The sequence below is a fragment of the Phaseolus vulgaris genome, chromosome 5, assembly GCF_051622355.1.
Source record: "Phaseolus vulgaris cultivar YP4 chromosome 5, ASM5162235v1, whole genome shotgun sequence".
Taxonomy (NCBI): domain Eukaryota; kingdom Viridiplantae; phylum Streptophyta; class Magnoliopsida; order Fabales; family Fabaceae; genus Phaseolus; species Phaseolus vulgaris.
In genome coordinates, this window is record NC_143502.1 from 40,160,154 (window position 1) to 40,185,303 (window position 25,150).

Here is a 25,150-nt window from a genome sequence, read left to right on the forward strand (position 1 = left end):
AAAGTTTCAGATTATTTTTTTGCGAATGAAAAAGAAGAAGTTCTATTTAAAATGTTGAACGATTATAGTATAATTTCGTTTCTTAATATATATAAAAAATAGTAGTTCAATTTTTAAAGATAAAAATAATAAAATTCTCAAATATGTTTATATTTTTTAAATTAGTGATTGCAGTCTATTAAATTTATAGTATAATAAAAAACAATATTTTTTATCTTTACGGCTTCAAAATTTATATAAAATGTAATTTTGTCTATTATATATGAAATATATTTTACTGTTAATATTTCTTCGCGTAAAAAATTACAAATAAATAAAATTTATATGCAATATCTTTTAAATATTTTGTTCGTATTATAAAAATGTAAAAGTTAGAAAAAAAATTTACATGTAATTATCTTATTTATAAAAAAATAACAAATATATCACTTAATTGAAATATGTACTGAAAATAATATAATTATCTTAATTTAAATTATTCTTTATTATCTTAATTTTCTAAATTCATATTTTTCTCTTTCAGCGTTAAAATAATTATAATTAATAATAATAATAACTAATAAAGAATTATAAGAGAATGTGAACACTAAAACTAGATAATATTTTTAAGGATTTAAAACATATTTAAGTAGACATTTTTTTATTAAATTATTAAATATAAAAAATGTTAATTAAGAAAATTTCATTTTACACTTTTATATAAAACATTAAACATATATTATTACTAAATATTCTAAGTGAGCTTGATATTTAATTTTAATATTTAATGATGTGTTGGGTGGATGATAAATACAGAGGCAAAATAAAGAAGAGATAAAAATAAGGAAATATTGATATAGAGAAGAATAGAAGCATGAAAAATTGTTTAAAAAAATGAAAAGAGTCGAGTAAAAAGAAAATTGTGCCATGTAGATTATATTGTAAATATCTATACTATATATAAAAAATTCTCTGTCATAATCTTTTTTTTTTATATAAATTTTATTCGATTATATTCTTATTTAATATATCTCATTTTATTAATACAATAAAGTATTTTGTCATTTTATATGAATTACTTAAAAAATAAAATTATTTTAATTTTTTTAAAAGTTAATATTAATATACAATTTTTATATGACTTCTCCACTTTTCCCTGAATTCTTTATTTTAAGACAACAACACCAAGAAAGAAAAAACATACTTTTACATATTTTCACACCAAATCTCACATATAAAATAAAATAACTTCAATTTTCAATTGCACTCATTTTTTGTTTTTCAATTTCTACTCATCCAAAATTATTTCTGTTTGTAAGTTAAATTTCTATCATAAAAAAATTAAGTAAAAAAAAATGCCAACATTAAATAATCAATAAATTATAGCAAACATAAGGTAAATTACTCTTTTTTTATTCTATTATTATTATTATTAAATAAACAATAAATTATAGCAAACAAAAAAAATATTATAATTAATAATAATATTTTTAAACCGCCCAATAATATTAAAAATTTACTTTTTACTTTACTTTTAATTAAATAATCTATATATTTTTTACTCTATTTAATATTTATTTATTTTTTATCAATAACGTACTTTGTGTTTCTATTTTGTCTTCTTTATCAAACACCACTGAAAGAGACAAAATCACACTTAGAAGATAACCGTGCACCGTGAAGTTAAAGAATTATTGGTCTATTATTATATCAAGTAAATATTTATTGTAAAAATATTAATATTTAATCTCTATGGGATGCATTCTCCTTGTGAATTTTAACATTTTCAGTAAAATATATAGGCACTTATTTTGAGTCTAAGTTTAGTTTATATTTTAGTACTTCTTAATTTTCTATTGTTTGCAAAATTTTATACTGATAATACTTAATTATTTTAAAAATTACATCGTAGATCTTGTAGGAGAAACAATAATAAAAATTAGAAACAGTGAAGTACATGCAATTTCAATAAAATTTAGAAGGTATTTTTGTAATTTATTCAAATATTTTCTGTTACAATAATAATATTATTAATTCTTTTAGAAATTTAATTAATATACTATTTTGAAAAACATATAGAACCAGCGTAGAGGTAGAAGTTTTATACTCTCCACCAACGGAAATTATTATTAGTTAATTTTTAAGGCAACTATTATAAAATTAATAAATGTATCATTAATTAAAAGTTATTATTAATACATTTTTTAAATTAATTGTTATAAAAGTTAATAATTTATTATATATAAGTTCATCTCAACCTACAAAATAATTTAAAACACAGAATAAACGATGTTGGAAGAGAAATATTTATTTTTGTGTTTAAGATTTTCAATCGAGTCACCGAAATAAAAGAATTATAGTTTATAAAGGTTTGTGAATGATTTCTTGATTTTTATGCAAAGAGTGTATGAACATAGTTATGAAATGGAGAGAAGTGGGTTGTTGATTTTTATGATGATGCTAAAGGCAGCATTTTTTACTGAGATATTTTATGTGTGGAAAACAACTGAAGTGTGTTGTGTTGTGTTGTGTTGTGTGTGTAGTTTAATACATAGGAATGAAGATGGTGAATTGGTGATGTTGTTTTATTTTTTTCTCTGTGCCCCATATGATACCATATCATATCTATGTCTCTGTGTCCCTCCTCCCCTGAGAAAGTGTTGACACATTGTCTTAAACCAACCCACATGTGTTGGTGTTGTTTTTGGTGTTGCTTGGATTTTGCATCACTTACCTTACCTTAACCTTAACCTCAACCTTAACCTTAACCTTAACCTTAACCTTACCCCTTGTTTTGCATTTACCATACTTTTAACTCCTCTCTCTTCCCTTTTTCACTCCTTTCTTGCATGCTTTAAACAGACACTCATACACCACTCTTTGCTCCACAACTGACCATTATTCCTACTCTCACAGCTTGTTGCCATCATCATTCTCTGGTGAGTGTTGTTGCTCTTTCATCATGAGAATGAATCTTCTCTTTGTTTTTTGGTTTTGTTTTCTCTTAACCCTGTGAATTCTTGCAGCCTTTGCCTCCCGAATCTCGAGAGTATAGGTGATTCGATTCACTAGTGATGGGTCCTGTGAGAGGATTGAAGAAGAAAAGAAAGCCAGAGAAGAAGTATGACAGGAATGGTTCCGCTGCTTCTGGGTCACCCGAGGAAGAGGGTCCTGTAGATTGGTGGGATGACTTGTCAAAGAGGATGAATGGTAGATTTCTTTCTGTTTTTCATTGTGTTCAATAATTCCTTTCATGTTTGCTCTTCGTTTTTTATGTTTGCTGTTGCTTTTGCTAATGAATCGTGGCCTGCTATGCTGAATGCCTTGCTTTTCTTCTCTATTTTACAAAATAACAGCTTTGCTCCTTTTGTCATAGGAATTCTTTGCACACTGTATCTCAAATGCATTTTGGTATATATGTTAAGGATCCCTAATTTGACTTTCAAGTTGTTTCTCATTCTTATCGTGTTATCTTGTCTTACCAATCAAGGAATGGTTAATCACATTATATAATAGCATTATAATAAACCCTGCACATCTTTGTGTATCATGTAGTTCATTATGGGTGTATGCCAGAATCCAAGGAAGAATCGTACTTTCTTCTTGGTGTTGGGTACAGCGTGTTTGTTTCCACATCTTCATAGGTTTTAAGCGTGTCCATCAGAAACAATAGGTTATAGCTTCTGCATAATTGACCCAATTTGACATAGTTTTTTCAGAATACACGTGTATTGAGCGTGTGTCCAAAACACACTCTGGTTTTGTCTGTGCTTCAGTTTTATGTCAGTCAGGTGTGATACCAGACTTAATATTTTGTAACTTATTCATGCTTGCTACTTTTTTGTAGTTTGGTTTTCAAAACATATGTAGCACATGTATAAGATATGTATTTATTCCCTTTACCTTCTGATGTAGGGTGCTTTACAACTTTTTTTTTTTAATTTGAGCTTCAAATTTTCATTAAAGCAAAAACAAAGTTACTACTTCTGGCCTTGGTATGGGTAACCTCTTACCTCTCATAAATATTTTGCAGGCAAATGGAAATGTTTCTAGTGGTGTTAAGTTGTAGTTCATGCACAATATTTTGGGCTTTGCTTTATTGCGGTTCTTCTCCATTCACTAGACTTCCTTCTTATAAAGAAGGGACCTGAATTTTGTTAACTGTGAACATGGTTTTTTAGAAATTCTATCAGAAAGTTGCAACAGATTAATTTAATTAACATAATAGTTCAAATTCAGTGTTTTGGTTCCTAAAGCTTTATAGCTTGTTCATTGTATTATATCTTGTTCTATTCAAGTGATTAAAGACATAATTATTGCAGCCTGATGCTTGCAGTTGGCATGCATAGACTATTATTAGATTCCCTTAGTGAAAGAAAGAAACTACAGGAAAAGAAAAGGGGTTGTGAATTATGCAGGAAGAATAACAGAACAGGCTTTATCTTCACTGTATCTCCTATTAGCATTAATGCTTCTCTGGACTGTTTCTTCAAAAGGGTTGATGATGCTTGATGCTATTATCTTTGCTTTTTGGTTTGTTTTTAAAAGATTTTTATTGGCTCCTAACTTCCTAAGCATTTGTTTGAAAACCAAATAAGGAGGAAAAGAAAATGAAAGGATGGAAAATAAGGGGAATCAAAATGAGGAAGAAAAAAAACCAATGTACCTCAGGGCCAGAAGGCTCCTCCCTATGTGGAGGTATGGAAAGGATCATTTTGTTTGGTCTTACCTTTACATAAGCAATTAAGCTAAAAATGAGGAAGAAAGTAGAATTTCCCCCCCATCATAACCTGCAGCTAAAGAAAAACAAAAAAAAAGAGGTTGTGCAAAAGTATGTTTCCAGAAAATTTCTCAGTTATTAGTTATCTCAAGGGAAAGAAGAAGGCAATCAGCAAGCAATATATGAGATGTGTTCCCAGACTTTATACAGATAATACTGTGGAGTGAATTTATATTTTAAATAGTAAGGTAAATCATGCACAAATATTTGTTGTTCATAAGCCAACAATGTCAGACTTATTTATGGTACAACTTTTGCAAGCAGAGCAGCAGATCATCTGCTTTTTGTTTCAAGTTTTACAGCCATGATCTGATTGGTTAGTTTCAAGATGTAGAGCTTTGTGTACTTTTGTTACGCGAGATAGGTTTCTGTTTATTCTATAATTAGATCAACAATCTAGTGGTTTAGGATTAGAACGTTATGTGCAATGACCATCAATTTTTTTGTATGAGAAGGTGTGCTGAGTAGGTATTTTTCTGTAGTGTGAGATAAATTATTCCTGACAAGCTTGATATCTGCTTATAAATGTAACCCTGTCTATATTATGCTTATGATCTTCTTTTTGTGTAACACTCTTAGATAAATTGTATGTATCTGCTCGTATGCGTATAGTTTTGAAATGGTTCATCTTTCTGATGTATGTTCATGTGGAGTATTTTATCAACCATATGCTATAACCAGACCACATTTACTGAAACCATTATTAAATTTTTAAAGAAAATTTCTTGAATTTGTTCAATCTATTATGCTTGAGTATGTGGCCACCAGCATTATATTGGCAAAGTTTAAGGTTTCTTTTAACCAATGTTTATGTTTATGTTTGGTGAACTTGATTTTGGTCTTTAATTGAATAATTTCTTTAATTGCAACATTTCAAAGAATATTGAGAAAACTATCAGTTTTGCAAGTAATTAGTTTTTGTCTTGAACTGAATTTGCCAAAAGGTTTAATCTCACATTTTGAAAGTAGCAGCAGCTCGGGTACATGATACTATGACTTTGTAGAGAGGGTCTATTTTAAGTTAGACAGTTAACATGAGGTTATAAATAAGGAGTTGGTGATAGCTGTAATTTCAGGCAAGCAGAAAAATATTCTGGTCCCATATTTTTCAGTGAAAAAGTGTAATAAGAATCAAACAATGCAATAAAAAAGATGGTTAATACCATTTTATTCCGTTTGATTTTCATTAGGTTTGTTTAATATGAACCAGGATACTTCATCAAGTTTGGTGACTTTCACTCCGGGATCATTGATGATTCACTTTTTCATGTTGTTGCTTTGAGTTGATGTACTTATAGTAGCATCCATATAGTTCAGTTTGTTTCAGTACCCAGAACTCTATATTTTACAATGACAGATGAAATACTCTGTTATAGAATTGTTAAATATAAGGACATACATTATATTTTCACATCCAATCTCTAATCTAATTAGTATTTTAGTATAAATGTAATGCATTCTTGATGGAACTCTGGTATATTATTGTCTTACACTTAGATAATAATTTTGTTAACTGTATTATTTTCACATTCCTGCATGAACTTGATGCAGTAAATCTTTAGTTATTTCTATGTGAATTTCCGTGTTCAACTGGAATGCATCAGTTTGTTATTATATTAATCTTTGCTTAACTATACAATAAATAATCTACGACCTTCACTTAGTATTTTTCTGCCCCTCTTATCAAAGGAATCTCAATGATTTTTCAAACAAATTGAAGGATTGTGATTTTTCTTTTTGGAGATTGTAAAGGAAATTTGTCATAACCAAAAGCCTACATTATTCACATTCAATAGTTTGAGAAATAACTCAGGTTAATTGGCAGGTCTTCAGCAGTCTCCTTCAAAATGTTTGGATAACTTCCAGTCTGTTTTCAAAATCTCCAGAAAGACATTTGAGTACGTATGTTCTCTTGTTAAGGATGACATGATGACGAAATCTGCACATTTCGTGTTTACAAATGGCAAGCCATTGTCTTTATGCGAACAAGTAGCAGTGGCACTGAGAAGACTGGGATCTGGTGAATCACTGGTCACAATTGGTGATTCGTTTGGACTAAACCACTCAACTGTTTCACAAGTTACCTGGAGGTTTGTGGAATCCATGGAAGAAAGGGGTATTCACCACTTGCGATGGCCTTCTACAGAAATGGAAATGAATGCAATCAAATCCAAATTTGAGAAAATCCGAGGTCTCCCTAATTGCTGTGGTGTAATTGATGCTACTCACATCACAATGTGTTTACCTGCATCTGAACCTTCCTGTAATGTGTGGCTTGATCACAAAAAGAATCATAGCATGGTCTTGCAAGCAATAGTGGATCCTGACATGAAGTTCAGGGACATAGTCACTGGCTGGCCAGGTAAAATGGAAGACTGGTTGATATTTGAGAGTTCAAATTTCAACAAACTTTGTGAAAAGGGTGAGAGATTGAATGGAAGCAAATTACAGCTATGTGGAGAATCAGAAATAAGAGAATATATAATAGGGGATTCAGGTTATCCTCTATTACCTTACCTTGTTGTCCCCTATGAAGGGAAAGAACTTTCAGAACCAAAAGCACAGTTTAACAAACAGCATTTGACAACAAGGGTGGTGGCACAAAGAGCACTGACAAGGCTGAAGGAGATGTGGAGAATCATTCATGGAATGATGTGGAGACCTGACAAACATCGTCTGCCAAGGATAATTCTCGTTTGCTGTGTACTTCACAACATTGTTATTGACTTGAACGATGAAGTGCAAGATGAACTATCTTTGTCACATGATCATGACTCAGGTTACCATCAACTGGTTTGTGGAGCTGTAGATGAGAAGGGAGTTGCACTAAGAGAGAGTTTGTCTCACTACTTGACTGGAACATTGCCTTCATAAATTTTGTCTTTGATTAGCTTTGGTTGCTCAATGAATTTACTAAATTATTGTATTTTCTAAGAAAACATATTTGATGGTATAGTGGTACCTTCCCAATTTCTAGACTGCAAATAACTTGATGGTGCATAACAGGGTGAAATTGCAGGGTTATCAAATTGTGATTGAGGATAAGGTGAGTGAGTGGAAATTCACTTCTACATTACTTCTCTGAAGATAGTTATTTTTAGTGGAATAAAGGGTGATGATGATTACTGTTGAAAACTATTATGATCATTTTTGTACAAATTGTGAGTACTCATGATTATACAGTACAACAAAAAAACAACTTTAGTGTAAGAAAACAACTTTAAATTAACTGTAAACAATTATTGAACTAGTATATCATAGATAAAACAATGCCATTTGGAAGAGCTTCTATGAAACAGGTTAGAGATTGAAAAAATTGACATTTAAGTTTTTTTTTTTTAATATTTGAAGTTTATGCTGAAATTTATTTATATAATTTATTTCAATAAGTGTCCTAACTAAATTTATAATATATATATATATATGTATATATATATATATATATATATAATAGTATAAAAACAATACATTATAAATAAAAAATATTTGCTTCAAAAAGTATCTGAATGAATTAATCTTTATATTCAGAGCTCAGATTAACTTTCATTAATACTTATTCTCTAGTTCTTACTTGATATACTTCTTATATCTAGACACACAAATCAATGTTTATAGATAAACATAAAAATTAATCTGCAAAAATCATTTATATGAATAACCTTATAAAAAAGATTAATATTATATTATAATATATAAATTTGTAAAATATTATTGTTATAAAATTCGCGGGAAGAAATCATTTAAATTATGTCAGGTTTAAATAAGGTTTTAGGTTATTAATAATATATAATTAATTTTTATTTTGATTTTTTTTAAATGTTTTCAAAAAATAAAATTTTGATTTCATATTTTATTAAATGAAAGGTAAGAAAATACATAATTTTAAATAAAATGCGCTCCTGCTAATATTTTAATAACTGTACAAATTTCATATATTTTTGATAAAAATATTCTAATTTTTTATCACGCAATCTTAAAAGATTTGACATTTTTTTCACTTAATATAAAAAAAGTCTTTTTATTATTTTGATTGTTCTGACTGCAAAACATATATATATATATATAGTACACTAATAATACTTATATTTATATATTATCTGAATGTAGGTGTCCAGATATGTTAATCTAAATAAATATATACACTTTATAAACTTGAATAAATTGTACATTTTATTTTCTCGATATATTATACATTTTTATTTTGGGCATTCAATTATTCATTTTAGAAAGTATTTAATAAATTGTAAAATTTATTTTAAATTATCAAAAAATATTTATCGATGTTTTATTTCTATTATTACAATAATACTTTTAATTTATCCATAAAATATTTTTAGATTTCTTTTTTATCACATAATTTATTTTTATTGTAGCAACCAATAAGTTCTCTATAAGATGTAATGCATATATCATATTCTATATTTTGTGAAAACAAATATTAGATACATAAAATGAAAACAATCATATATTAAGACTTTAAACGTCTTAAAATATGTCATATTTAATGATAAACTATTTTTTTTATAGAACTTTAATCAATATTTAGTGTGGTAAGTGATTTATCATGGACCATGCCTTCTTACACTATGGATGGTGTGTTGAAAAGTGATGGAGTAAAGAAAATAAAGAGAGAGAAAAAAAATGTAAATGAAATTGATTTAGATTAAAATATTTTATTTTTATAATTGATTATACCTTAAGTCATAATCATTATAATTTCATTTTTAACCTGAATTGTAGATCGAAACCCAGCATAAAAAGTTATGTTCTCTTACATTAATCTCAACTCAATATTTTTTTTCTTCTTTATTCTTTCTTCACACCTTATGTTGGTGAGATACATAATAAGTTTCAAAGTAATTTCATCTTTACACCTTATCATATTCTATATTTATTTTTCTTTAACTTCTAGTGTGAACAATTTTCAACCACTCCCACTGATAGTCACTATATATATGTACTGTTGTTTGTTGAGAAATCATTGTGCACAAACAGTAAGGATCAAAACAAAGAAAGAAAAACTCATGAAAAATAAAAGGATGTATGTATTAATCTGTGTATAGAAAAAAAAAAAGAAAAAGCAAGGACTCTGGAGTGTCTATTGATGATATGCATTATATATTCATCTGTTGATATCATGGGTCTGATGGGTCTGATGAAGATATTAGTTTGATAAAAAAAACATAATTAACAATCTCCCTCCCTCTCTCATGCTTAGAATTTTACTTATTAAAAATTAAATATTATTAAAAAATAGACTTTAAGTCTAACTCAACCTATTTGGAGATAAAAAAAATAATTAGTCACTATTTTAATTAAATTAGATACTATTTTAGAGATTAAAAAATTATTGGTATCTAAAATTATTTATATTATTCGTGAAAGTATAGGAAAATTTATTGGATCTTTCTCTGCGTTTTTTGAAGTTCAGATTGCTCTGGTTGATGAGTTTTATGGGGTTATACATGCTATGGAGAAACTTTAAAAGATGTGACTTACTAATGTTTGACTAGAATGTGATTCTACTTTGGTTTGTGTTGCGTTTACGGCTAGGACTAATGTTCCTGGGATGTTTCATAATCGGTGGAATACTTATTTAATTACTATGAAAAAATCAGGTTTAGAGTTACTCATATTTCTCATGAAAGGAATGTGTGTGCTCATAAGTTAGCTAATTTATGATTTATTCATAGAGAATCTTTTCATTAGTATAATAGGCTATCATCTAGTCTAGTCTATTTTTAGAATTCTATATGAATATGTATCGTCTACCTATGTATTGTTTTTGTTAACATATGAGTTTTGGTATAGTCCTCCATATATATATATATATTAATAATATTTTTTTTCTTTCATGCGATGACAAATGATTGTTGTTACTTGAGGTGTTAGCATAACTGAGAGATGTCAAGTTGCATAGTGATACCTAACATGACAACTTTTATTTAAACAAATAGTTTCTACTATTAATAAAAATTTATAAGATGGATTTTAAATTAATATCTAAATTTTAGAGACTAAAAAATTATTGGTATCTAAAATGATTTTTATTATTAATAAAAATTTACAAAATGGTTTCTAAAATGATATCTAAATTAGCTTTTAAGATTTTAGGTACTAATATTTTAGATTCTAAATTAGTCTATAAAAAATTAATAGACTAATTTAGAATATAAGTGATAAGTAATTAGTAGTTAAAATTTTGGTAGCTAATAATTAGATATTAATTTAAAAACTACTTTATAAATCTTTATTAATAATAGAAACTATTTTAGATACTAATAATTTTTTAAAGTTATAAAATGGTTTCTAATTTAACCAATATAGTAACTAATTATTTTAGTTTATAAAATTAGTTTTTATTTAATGATTTTTTTTTTATATATAGTGTTAAATGTTTTTTTTCTAGTTCTCTGTATTCTTAATTTAAAAGGTGTATATGAAAAGGTTCTTTCGGTAGTTTTGTAGTCCTTGAACCTATTTAGAGTAATTTTGTGAAGGGTCGTAAGTTTGAAGTGGATGTTATATTAAAAAATTTGTATAAGGGTAGAAATATTTTTAAAATATATATATTTTAATTTAATTAGTTTTTTATTGATAAAATAAAATCTTAATTATCCAGTACAAAGTGTAAAAAGATAAGAAGACATTGTATTTTGCAAGTAATAACAACTAATATTCGATATTTAGTTTTTGATGATGAATGTAATGACAGTTTGTATTTCAAGGACATCAATAAAGATAGGAGAAAAATACTACTTGTTAATCTTCATGGGCTTGGACAAGATGTTGGAAGGAAAAAAGATTCATTGAGATGGAGAAGATTTTATATATCTCAAGACATATGAACAACTTGATAATGCTGTTTTAATGATCTGTATAAAAATTGGTTTAAAAACTGAACTGGAAACAAATGTCTATTAGTCTAGTGTTGATTTACATAGGTGTTATCTCTTCTTACTAAAACATACTTTTTGTGTCTTGTACTACATGGAAGGAAGGAAACGTGTTGATTAAATGAGATGTAATCGTCATGACTTTTATTATTTATTTATTTATGTATAATTGATTTTGATATTGATGATAGAACCAATTTATGTAAGCTCTTTCTATGCGCATTATGATTTATTTAATTATTAAATCATGAAAGTATTATAGCTCATACAAGTGAGAGAATGTTAGAAAATTATATAAATTAATTTTATAATGTGACTCATATGAAATAGATGTTGGACTTTCGACCTCAAAATTATATATATATATATATATATATATATTATGATATCTAATGAAAATCTAATTTGATGAAGATTGGGAAAGAATAAAAACGGATCATGTCTCTGCAAATGAGATTGTCTCACTGGTTGGTCATCAAGAAAAAATGTGACAATAACAGGAATGCAAGAGATAGATTGAGAGAAGGAGATTAAAGAAACTGCTTACATAGGGACTCTCATGGATCAAGGTAAATACTTATCTCTATTATAATGAATGTATGAAATGTGAGAATCATAGTTTGTAAGATCCTTATGATGATGATGTGCATTATTGTTTATTACTGTACACTTTTGATTTTACATGTTGCCCTCTATGCGGTGTGGAAGAGGAGTCAGTAAGTCATCTCTTCTTTGAGTGTAGGGTTTCTTGGAGAATTTGAGGGCTTTGTCTCGAGTGGTTGAGGTTTTCTTCGGTATTTCTTTGTGATGCACAAATGCTTTTTAAGATGTTTAAACCTTTAGGTTTGAAACATACTACTATTAGGTGTTGGGGTGGGATTCAGGTTGGTATTATAGGTAAAATTAGGAATAGGAATAGGGTTGTTTTCAAGAATTAATGGACGAATTGATCTGGTTGATGTTTTTACTGTGATACAAAGGAAGACATGGTCTTGAGTTACGGTAAAGGAAAGATTGACTGATTTCTCTTACTCGGATTGGTGTTTGAAACCTTTATGTTGTATGAGGTATTTGAGAAATTGATGTTAGGTGATTTATGTTTATTTATGTTTAAAGTTTTGACCAGGTTTGGAAGTTTTTGTGTGATTAGATTGTTGGTTTCCGTAATTTTCTTGCAGGTTTAGTTTGATATTTATGGCTCTTGGGTGTTTGATTTACTTTTGCTTCTTGACAAAGATCATATTCAATTGTTGGAGAAGGGTGTAGGATGATATTTATTTTGTGAGAACGAGTCTCCTTGAAGAGATGATGTATTTTTATTTTAATGTGATTATGCCTATATATCAGTCTCGTCATGTCTATTCTATATCACTTTGGTTGATATTTTGTAGAGTATGTTGAATTTTCAGTTAGTTAGGTATTAAAAAGTTTGGTTTAGATTTTTTTTATAAAGATTGTAACTTCCTTAAAGTGTTTCATTTTATTTTATTTATTCTTTATTGGTAAAAGAAACTAATATTATATTTATTTTTAATACTTAGATTTTCTTTGGGAATTAGGGTTTATAGAATGTATACAATTTGGCAAAGTCTAGTAAGATTTTTTCTTTTACTTACTATAACATGGATATGCAAATTTATAATAGACAAAAATCAGCAATAACATACATACATCTATAACATATTATTAAAAAAATATTAAATAAAATTTAATTTAAAAATAAAAAATAATTAACTACTATATTAACTAAATTACATATTATTTAAAATATATATATAAAATAATTTTTATTATTAATAAATACTTTCTAAATTAATATTTAATTTAGAATTTAAAGTAGGTGATAGTTAATTAAATATTAATTTAGAAACTACTTATTAATACTAAAAATTATTTTAAATATCAATAAATATTTTAGTTTTTAAAATAATATCTAATTTAATTAATTATTTTTTAATAAAATTAATTTTTATTTAATGATTTTTAAATAAATATCTTTAAAAAATACAAAATACATATATCTATGTAACAAAACAAATAAAATTCTTTGAAACTAATAAATAACATTCCAGGCAAATAAAAAAATAAAATATATCATTTAGATTATAAATTATATATGATACTATTTAAAAGGTTCTAAATATCTAAAATAACCAACAACTTATACTTAACAAAACTTAATGCATATTATTTCTTAACTTAAACTAAAATTCTACACATGTTATGTTAGACCAACCGAACTTAGTTATATTAGTAATAATTAATTAAATTATAACATTAGCTAACCGTTGTTTTCTATTTCATATCCTGCTTAGTTCCAAGTTGTAAAATATGTAAAAAATTTACTAAAATATGTAAAAAAAATTACTAAAATACAAAGGTTAAAGTAGTTGTAAAATATGTAAAAAATTTACTAAAATACAAAGTTAAAAGTAGTTGAATTGTTGAAGATTTGGAATGGTTCTTATTGAGAATATATATAGTTAGAGTCACAATGATGAATTTTTTTTTTCATGTTATAATATATGAGAATAACTTTATGTTATGATTACCAACCAAATATTAGAAAAGTGTGTGTACATGTGTAAGGGATATGCAGAAAAAAAATGGATTAGTTATCTGATGTAGTGTAGGTTTAGTATAACTATGAGCAACACCATTTACAACATGACATACAATTGTAAAAATATTCTAATAATCAAGTTATACTTATGCATACAATTACTAGAATAGGACTGTAAAAATATTGTAATAATCAAGTTATACTTATGAAGTATAAATTTTGAGAATGGTGCAACTAAGTTATACTTATGCAGTATAAATTTTGCATTATAAATTTTGAGAATAGTCTATAGCTACAAATGCAGACATATTATAGTATTAACCTAGTATAAGGATTTTTGGTTCATTAAAAAGGCTACAGAAACTAGTTTAGAAGTTGTGAGCACAGAAGAGAGGGTTTCTAATTATAAAAATATTGTTATAGTATCCTTTAATATTTATAAAACATTTTATTTATTTATTTATAAAAGATGTTGATTTTGATGAAAGGTCATTGGCAACTAATAACATATTTTGTTTTTGACATATTTCTCCCAGCTTAGAATATAATTTTCCTTTATTATTGTAATGTGTTATAAAACAATAAGATACAGTTTTGTGTCATAGCATGAAAAGATTGGCCTTTTAAGATTGGTATATTTTCCAAAATTCTAACAAGTGTCCAATGTGGCACTCAAAACAATTTTCTCCTATTTAATTCTAAAATGTAATTACATACTTCTGTCATGTGTAAGCCGATATTACTGAAATGAAATTTGGAAGCAAAAAACCATTTGTTTAAACATTAAAGGAATGCAGAAAGTTGATAATACAAACATATGCATATAAAGACAGACCAGTTGACACTATACAGTCTCAAGATTGAACTGAAATGAAGATGCAAGAACTACAAACATTACACAGTTTAGAAGTTGCTTTGATGTGCAATCGAAAAGCAACTCTATTATACAAACTACATAGTTTAAGATAAAGTTTCGCGGATAATCTCGTTCTCAGCTACAACCTGCACTCCATGGTGTTGCACATTCTCACAGTGAACCCTGCAAAGTGGAATGAAAAACAACTAGGTACTTTCTATACTTGTAAAAACCTTTAAACATATGAAAGAAGTACTAATTTATTTAAAACTTACCTCAGTTATTAGGTCCATTAACTCCATTACGGCCGATGGATTGTATAAATGTTTCCGACCACCTGAGCCTTTCAGAATCTGGCATAGGACAACCATCGATTACAGCATTCCAGGTTACTGATGGTCCAGACAGAATCCAGCTTAATTTTGCTGGTGGTGGTGTAGTTAGGTTATGCACGGAAGCTCCGCTGCTCTCTGGTTTGATTTTCTTCTGATAATCCAGCTTAACAGACTTCTTCAGAAGACATTCAATTAGTTGCATTTTATACACAATTGGTTTTTTATCACTATAAAGTCTTTGTAGTTTTGAAACTCACCCCAGATGAAATACCAGATGGAATGCCAGATGGAATAGAGTGTTTCCATGACATTGGAGTGATTTTCTCTTCTCTTGCTACTGAAGAGGGGTTGCAGACAGATTTTCCGTTATTAACACGAAGTCTTTTCTCTCCCGACATAGGTGACTGAATATGAAGCATACAAATTAAATTTAGTAGTGTCAAAACCATGCAGATATATGTTGAAACCACCACAGTACTAATTGTCAAACCAGAAAATAACTTTGTTATTTGGTTTTTTCACCTTGGGGGCTAGTCCAGCACTTGCACTTGTATTCTCATTTAACAAGAAATAATCTACAGCTCTCAAGGAACTTGATTGCTTTCCTACTCCAGACTCAATAAGATTCTGCAGAAAATATAACTTTAGATCAAAACAGTATGAGAACATTAAGCTACTAGTCTGACTCATATGTTGTAGCTTCAAATCAAGAGTAGCAAATGAACAATTAGAATTTAAAATTGCCAAAATGTGAGTCTGTGAATCACAGTTGTGTCTAACATCCAGCTCATTTGGCACTCATACTCCTGCATCAAACCAAAAAGATAGGAAAGAGTGGAACATTCACACTATTGTGAGGTAACCAAACTGGGGTATGCTACAAAAAAAGATGTACAGAACCCACACCTAAAACCTAGTTGATAAGAGAGGAAAATTTTCATTGTTAGTGGTCTCATTTCTCAGATTTAATCAAAATATAGATTGCCTTTTAGTTAATATTACTTTTACAAAACTGAATGTAATTTTCATCATATATATTAAAGCAAAAACGTCACCAAAGTATACATATTTGGATAATCAGTGCAAAATAGAAATGTCATACTAAGTCAGCTTCTTCTATTAGTGTTAGAGAGATTTCTCCATGGCAATCAATCCATTGGTTTGTCCGAAAGAGGTGCATTCCATTGAGTTGTGAAGATATAAAATTTATGTTATCTAAACAGGAAAATGTTTAATCATTTCAATGTTATTTTGTTGCCACAACAAAAATAAACAAAATATAAGATTAGAACTCACAGTGTTTGCTTTTTTTGGCTTCGATCTTCTTCTGGCAGGAAGACCCTCTCCTGCTAGATATCTCTGAACAGATGACAAAGAACGAAACTGCCTTCTGGTATGCGGTTCATAGTAATACTAAACAAACAAAATAACAAAAAAAAAAACATTACAAATCAAATCCTTGCAAAAAAAAGGAAAGATACTCAATCTTTAATATCAAATGTGCTAAGTGAAGAAATGAATCACATAAAAAAAAAAAAACAAAAAACTAGTCTTCCGATTTTGTGTGTGTTGATTATCATAAATGGTAAATAGAAGTAAATTGTCTACTTAAAGATAATAACTTTCTTCCTTGTGAAATCTAAGTAACCCTTGTGAAAACCCTCATCAAATAGATACTTATTCAAGAGATTCATTGCTTCCCAAATAGATTTTATTTTTTCTTAAACATAAACTTGGAGATGAAGTAAACCACACACTTTGATGCTCATGATTATGTACCAACCTGTTAATCCAAAAAAACATTAATTATTTGCACAAAAATAGCAACACAGGAAGGGGAAAACGTCAGATTAACCCCAATCTAGGGCCAAAAACTATTTTCATACACACAGATAAAGTGATGAAACTCTGAGCAAGTACTAAAACAGCACCGTTTTGCACAACCACAACACACAATGCTTCAGACGCTTCCAATAACACTGTGTGCAGTTGCAGAGAGTTATTTAAAGTAATGAAAACAAAAAAACAAAAAAAAAACTTCTTGAACTGTATCATTTCCCTCTAGATGTGGTGGTTTGAGTAGATGCAAAACTTAGCGGTAACAACACTGATAGATGTGAGTAGATAAGAGTGATATAATATGCATGCATGCATGAATAAACAATGATAGATGAGTGAAGAAGATGAGAGGTATACCCTATCAACATGCGTAGGGTTATAGCGACGGGGTCTTTCCTCCACAATCCAACCATCAGGAAGATTAAACTGTGAGGAACTACCACCAATCTGCAATTCCCGTGAAAGGGTAGGTTTGCGACTCTGCTGTGGCCTCTGAACAATGTTGACAAGCTCTCGCGACTGTTCTTGAACTGGATTTAGCATTAACTGAGAGGGTTTCCACGCCATGCTAGGATACTGTGTATGCTTTGCTGCTAAGACTGAGAAGAGTGTGAGTGAGAGTGTATTTTGATCTGCGCCGGTTCTCTCATATATATCACAACCAAACATATATCTCTTTATTTCCAAAACTATCCACGCTTCTTACGTGTATATGTTTACAATCCACGTGTCTTTTATTGTAATTAATAGTATATAGGTGTATATAGGGTAAGGGAACTGAGACGTCAATATTTTGAGAACCGATAACTTATTAATTAAAAAGAAAAAAAATTCAAAAGATTCTATAATATTATATATTATTTTGTTTTTTTTTTATATTTTTTAACTTTAAAAGTTGATAATGACGTTTTTTATATTTAGAAATTAACAATCTACTAACTGACATCTTTTTTAGTTTGATTATGGAAGTAGATAGTAATGTTGCTAATCTTGATTATGGGAATGGATGGTATCATTGCTGTGTTACTACATTAAATAGGTTTGACTTGTAATCTTAACTTTTTCTTAATCCTAGTGTGGAGTTTGGCTTTTAATAGTAATAATAATATTTAGTTTAGGATATATAATAAAACATGTCATTAGATTTAAATTTTATAAGTTTGTCAACACATTGTGTTCTCATGTTAACCGATGCGACGATGGTTTAGGTTTATTTATGTCTTTTTCTTTACCTGCAGTATAACATGTAGTAAATAGTTAAATGATTATTAAAAATAATATATTATAAAAGATGCTGGGTGTAATTTTACTGAGAAAGAATAACATATAGATATCAAGTGAAAAGTTTCATTGCTGATAAAAAAATCAAGTGATGAAAAGTTAATATATATGTTAGTTCATTTTATATATTCTGACACAATTAATGGATGTATATAGAGGGAATCATTCACTAAACTCTAAAATCACTAAACTCTAAATTGCTCAAAACAATTTTTTTTTATCTCTCTGATTGTAGTCTGCAAGAACATTTTGTTATGAACAGAAGAACATAAATGAGTAATAAAAGAAAAAAAATTATAGAAAGATTTTTTTAAATGGTTAGAAGTTATTTAAGAAAGTGTCATTGATACAATTGTTCAATACATAATAAGTCCTTATATAGCTGATTAAGTGTAAAATTTATTGTGTTTTATTTTGGAGCATTATTTTATAACTTTTTAAATCATACATATAAAATCTCAATATTCAAGTCTTTTTAAAAGAAAAAAATTTACAATAAAAAAGTTATTGAACATAATTACACAAATTAAGAACAAAAGTTTTCCTCCACTAATATTAACAATAATGTAAAATAAAAAGAACTTTAGTATAATTCTTCCAACTTTTTGAGAGACAATATATAACACCTGAACAAAGCAACAGGTGATAACAAACAATAGAATAAGAATAATTATAAATCTACTACATTCAACGTGTATCAAATAAAATTAAAAAAAAAATCAATAATGTTAAATTTAAAACATGCATGGTCATTAACATGAGTAGCATATTATAAATATTATAACTTTAATAAATATTATAACTCTCCTAGTATCCTAGTATTATTAAAAAATAGACATATTTATTTACATAGTGTGAAACTTCAAAGGTTTATATTAGCTTAAGATTTGTTTTATTTTAAATGGTTATTGATCATCTCCTTCTAAATTTTATATATATCCTATAACATTTAATAATAAATATTCCACTCCTATATATTCATACTAAAATGAATAAATAAGTTTAAACTAAGTAAAAAAATTCATATGCCAAATGAAATGAAGGTCATTAGGTAGTAATTGTCCATTAATAATAAATGTCATACATTGCAATATTTTAATCTTTTAGTGTAAAATATTTCTACATGACCAACTTTAAAAAATTTTACAACAAAAAAAATAAATATAATATGGTAAATAAATAAGGAGAAACCATTACAGATTACAGAAAAGAAAAGTTAATAATAGGACCACTTTTTGTGTCAGGAGATATTAATAGGAGAATACAAGACCAAGAAGAGTGTGTAAAATAGAACGACAAAAACTGTGTACATTGCACACAGATTAAGAATCTGCATGCGGCACACAAAAAAAGAAGATCACGTGTGCGAGTCTTTTCATTCTTTCTCTTACCTTTTCTTTATTTTTTGACCAGTTTCAAACCATTCGTATCTACCATTCAAAATACAGTTAAAACAACAACTTTAAATTAATTGTCTTCCACACTCATTACTAATGAACACTCCATTGAGTTCAAAATTTAAATCTTTTTACACTCATATAAAAAAGTATATTCATTCTACTGTTTGTTTGGTTCATTTATGTTGAATTCATGATAAAGTAAATTGATTTATAAATCCATTTAACAAAAAAAAATAATCATTTAATTTTTTTAAAATGTTAAATTAAAATTAAAATTCAGAAATTTGTATTACATTATATGAAAATTTAAATTTGAAAAACAAAAATAATGTTAAAATATAACAAAATTGAAAATTTACACTACAAACAAATCATGAAATTGAAATCAATTTTAGAAACAAAAAATAATTAGTTGCTATAGTGACTAAATTAAAGACATTTTAAGAACTAAATAATGTTTTGTTTTCTAAAATAGTTTCTATTATTGTTAAATGGTTTTTAAATTGGTATCTAATCAGCAACCAAGATTTTTGCTACCAAATTTAAAATCTAAATAATTGGTAGTTAAAATCTTGATTGCTAATAAGATACCAATAAACTATTTATAAATAATAGAAGCTAATTTAGAAACTATTTTTACAACTAATTATTTTGTTCTAAAAAAGTGGTTTCTATTTGGTGATTTTAAAATTAAGAGGTGAGTTGGTATAATATTTTAATGTTTTTAATTTGTTATGCATTATGTATTATATGAAAATTTTAATTTCTAATTATAAATTATTGATTTATATGCATTATATTTTATTAAAAATATAAATAATGTATAACTGTCACAATATCTATTTAAAATGTTATTTATTTACAATTAGCATTTTATAAATAGATTATATTTGTTTCTCTACTCTCTCTTTTTTTAAAGACTCCTCTACCTAATTTAGACTAAAAGAAGTTAGTAGTGAAAATTTTGGATAAAAATCACTTTTAATTATTTTTTATGAATTTTACACAATCAGCTGAATAATACAAATAGATTAAACACAATCTGTTCACCAATAAAAAAAATCATTAAAAAACCTAAATTTAGAAACAAAATAATTAATCATTATATTAACTAAGTTAAATATTATTTTAAAAACTAATAAACTATTAGTTATTAAAGTGTTTTTAATATTAATAAAATTTTATAAAATAATTTTTAAATTGATATATAGATTAACTATTAAGATTTTAGATTCTAAATTAGTTTTTAAAAGATTAATAAATACTAATTTATAATATAAGGTAGTTACTAACTAAAAACTTGATAATTAATTTATCTATCAATTTAATAACTATTTTATAATTATCTATACTTATATATAAAGGGAATTATTCTCTTAACTTTCATTTTATTTTCTTCCAATTTTATCTTTAGACTTATATTTTATTTTATTATTTTAAAAATATATGAAAGGAGATATTTGTCATTTTGTAACTTCTTTATTTTTAAAAACTAAATTTTAAATTTTAAATTTTAAATTTGAATTATAAATTATGGAGTAATTGTAAACATAATTCAAAATGTTTTGAGTTACTCCTCTTTTCACTTATTCAACTAAACATTTTCCTTCAAACCTCATTCTTCTCCCTATCTTCTTTTATGGTTGAGAAAAATCACTTACACCATCCAAGAACCTCTCTCCGCAACGTCATTACACATGTAATAACTTTCTCAATTAATAGTGAACCTTCTTTCCAAAAGTGTAACTGTGTGTAATAATGACGCAGAAAGAAGAAGAAGAAAGTTTCATGTTTTCAACAAACATAACTCTTTCATCCTTCTTAGGTATGCACATTTTCTTTTTCACTTTACCAAACTTCTTTGTTACACTTTTTATGATTATATATTATTTATCATTATATTTATTCGTCCCTCATTTCTCCTCTCTTTTCTCTACAAATTTGTTCTTCTTTTCTTTTGCAATTTTGTTCTTTAGTATCTTTATACACTTTTTTTCCCTCTCTTTTTCATTCTTCATGGGTGTGTTTTTGTGTCAATATCATGCGAGTACACATCTAAATATTTAGTGTAATTTGTTGTTTTTGATTTATTCTCTTTTATTCTCTTTGAACTTTTATTGAGTTTTTTCAAGGAGTGAGAGAGATTTTTAATTTTGATTTTTTAATTTTGAATTTGGAATTTTTAATTTTGAATTTTTAATTTTAAATTTGGAATTATAAATTTTCAATTTTGAATTTTGAATTTTAAATTTTAAATTTTAAATTTTAAATTTTGAATTTTGAATTTTAAATTTTGAATTTTAAATTTTGAATTTTAAATTATGGAGTAATTGTAAACATAATTCAAAATGTTTTGAGATACTCCTCTTTTCACTTATTCAACTAAACATTTTCCTTCAAACATCATTCTGCTCTCTTTCTTCTTCAAGTGTTGAGAAAAACCACTTACATCCCAGAGCCTCTCTCCACAACGTCATTAAACATGTAATAACTTTCTCAATTAACGTTGGATCTAAGAAGTGAATCTTTTTTTCAAAAGTGTAACTGTGTGTAATAATGATGTAGGAAAGAAGAAGAAGAAGAAAGTTTTATGCTTTCAACAAAAAGAACACTTTCATTCTTCTTAGGTATACACATTCTTTTCTTCACTTTACCCAACTTTTTGTTACATTTTTTATGATTATATATTATTTATCATTATATTTATTCGTCTTTCATTTCTTCTTTCTTTTCTCTACAAATTTGTTCTACTTTTATTTTGCAATTTTGTTCTTTCGTATCTTTATGCACTTTTTTTTCCTCTCTTTTTCATTCTCACTAGGTGTGTTTTTTTATCAATATTATGCGAGTACACATATGAATATTTTGTGTAATTTTTTTGTTTTTGATCTATTCTTTTTCATTCTCTTTGAACTTCTACTGAGTTTTTTCCAGAGGGAGTGAGAGAGATTTTGAATTTTGAATTTTAAATTTTAAATTTTGAATTTTGAATTTAAATTTTAAATTTTAAATTTTGAATTATAAATTATGGAGTAATTGTGAACATAATTTAAAATGTTTTGAGTTATTTCTCTTTTCACTTACTCAACTAAATATTTTCCTTCAAACCTCATTCCTCTCTCTTTCTTCTTCAATGATTGAGAAAAACTACTTACACCATTCAAAAACTTGTCTCCGCAAAGTCATTAAACATGTAATAACTTTCTTAATTAACGTTGGATCTAAGAAGTGCACCTTTTTTTCAAAAGTGTAATTGTGTGTAATAATGATGCAGGAAAGAAGAAGAAGAAAGTTTCATGCTTTCAACAAAAAGAACTCTTTCATTCTTCTTAGGTATGCACATTCTCTTCTTCACTTTACTCAACTTATTTGTTACATTTTTTATGATTATATATTATTTAACATTATATTTATTCGTTTCTCATTTCTCCATTTTTTCTCTACAAATTTGTTCTACTTTTCTTTTACAATTTTGTTCTTTAGTATCTTTGTGCACTTTTTTTCCTCTTTTTTTCATTCTTCATGGGTGTGTTTTTGTGTCAATATTATGCGAGTACACATCTAAATATCTTGTGTAATTTTTTGTTTTTGATCTATTCTCTTTCATTCTCTTTGAACTTTTACTGAGTTTTTTTCCAGAGGGAGTGAGAGAGATTTTAAATTTGGAATTTGGAATTTTGAATTTTGAATTTGGAATTATAAATTATGGAGTAATTGTAAACATAATTCAAAATGTTTTGAGTTACTCCTCTTTTCACTTATTCTTCTCTCTTTCTTCTTCAAGTGTTGAGAAAATCCACTTACATCCGAGAACCTCTCTCTGCAACGTCATTAAACATGTAATAATTTTTTCAATTAACGTTGGATGTAAGAAGTGAACCTTTTTTCCAAAAGTGTAACTGTGTGTAATAATGATGTAGGAAAGAATTTATGTTTTCAACAAAAAGAACTCTTTCATTCTTCTTAGGTATGCACATTCTCTTCTTCACTTTACCAAACTTCTTTGTTACAGTTTTTATGATTATATATTATTTATCATTATATTTATTCGGTTCTCATTTCTCCTTTCTTTTCTCTACAAATTTGTTCTACTTTTATTTTGCAATTTTGTTCTTTCGTATCTTTATGCACTTTTTTTCCCCTCTTTTTCATTCTCACTAGGTGTGTTTTTTGTCAATATTATGCGAGTACACATATGAATATTTTGTGTAATTTTTTGTTTTTGATCTATTTTTTTCATTCTCTTTGAACTTCTACTGAGTTTTTTCCAGAGGGAGTGATAGAGATTTTGAATTTTAAATTTTAAATTTTGAATTTTGAATTTTAAATTTTGAATTATAAATTACGGAGTAATTGTGAACATAATTTAAAATGTTTTGATTTATTTCTCTTTTCACTTATTCAACTAAACATTTTACTTCAAACCTCATTCCTCTCCCTTTCTTCAATGATTGAGAAAAACCACTTACACCATCCAAAAACCTCTCTCCGCAATTGTCATTAAACATGTAATAACTTTCTCCATTAACGTTGGATCTAAGAAGTGCACCTTTTTTTCAAAAGTGTAATTGTGTGTAATAATGATGCAGGAAAGAAGAAGAAGAAAGTCTCATGCTTTCAACAAAAAGAACTCTTCCATTCTTCTTAGGTATGCACATTCTCTTCTCCACTTTACCCAACTTATTTGTTACATTTATGATTAGATATAATTTAGCATTATATTTATTCGTCTCTCATTTCTCCTTTTTTTTCTCTACAAATTTGTTCTTCTTTTCTTTTGCAATTTTGTTCTTTCGTATCTTTATGCACTTTTTTTCCTCTCTTTTTCATTCTCACTAGGTGTGTTTTTGTGTCAATATTATGCGAGTACACATTTGAATATTTTGTGTAATTTTTTGTTTTTGATTTATCCTCTTTCATTCTCTTTGAACTTTAATTGAGTTTTTTTTCCATAGGGGTGAGAGAGATTTTGAATGTTGAATTTTAAATTTTAAATTTTGAATTATAAATTTTGAATTATAAATTATGGAGTAATTGTAAACATAATTCAAAATATTTTGAGTTACTCCTTTTTTCACTTATTCAACTAAACATTTTCTTTCAAACCTCATTCTTCTCCCTTTCTTCTTCAATGGTTGAGAAAGACCACTTACATCATCTAAGAACCTCTCTCTGCAATGTCATTAAACATATAATAACTTTCTCAATTAACGTTGGATCT

At 27.0% G+C, this 25,150-nt stretch overlaps 2 protein-coding genes across 3 annotated transcripts; one reads left to right on the forward strand and one right to left on the reverse strand.

The window, feature by feature from the left end:
• Positions 1-2,550: 2,550 nt before the first annotated feature.
• LOC137817066 (protein ALP1-like) lies at positions 2,551-7,903 on the forward strand. The gene is made up of 3 exons (XM_068620290.2): positions 2,551-2,918; positions 3,006-3,189; positions 6,585-7,903. Exons 2-3 carry the CDS (start codon positions 3,054-3,056, stop codon positions 7,631-7,633), a joined length of 1,185 nt encoding a protein of 394 aa, XP_068476391.1. The 5' UTR covers positions 2,551-2,918; positions 3,006-3,053; the 3' UTR covers positions 7,634-7,903.
• A 7,068-nt stretch (positions 7,904-14,971) lies between these two features.
• Positions 14,972-17,927, reverse strand: LOC137817040 (uncharacterized). 2 transcript variants are annotated; one of them, XM_068620252.2, is made up of 6 exons: positions 17,606-17,927; positions 16,706-16,822; positions 15,932-16,036; positions 15,667-15,813; positions 15,350-15,584; positions 14,972-15,257 (listed from the first exon to the last, which is right to left on the reverse strand). In XM_068620252.2, the coding sequence occupies exons 1-5, from the start codon at positions 17,915-17,917 to the stop codon at positions 15,351-15,353; spliced, it is 915 nt and encodes a 304-aa protein (XP_068476353.2). In that variant the 5' UTR covers positions 17,918-17,927; the 3' UTR covers positions 14,972-15,257; position 15,350. The 2 variants fall into 2 exon arrangements, with proteins under 2 accessions (XP_068476353.2, XP_068476354.1); XM_068620253.2 differs by having other exon boundaries at positions 15,350-15,581; positions 17,606-17,883.
• Positions 17,928-25,150: the final 7,223 nt, after the last annotated feature.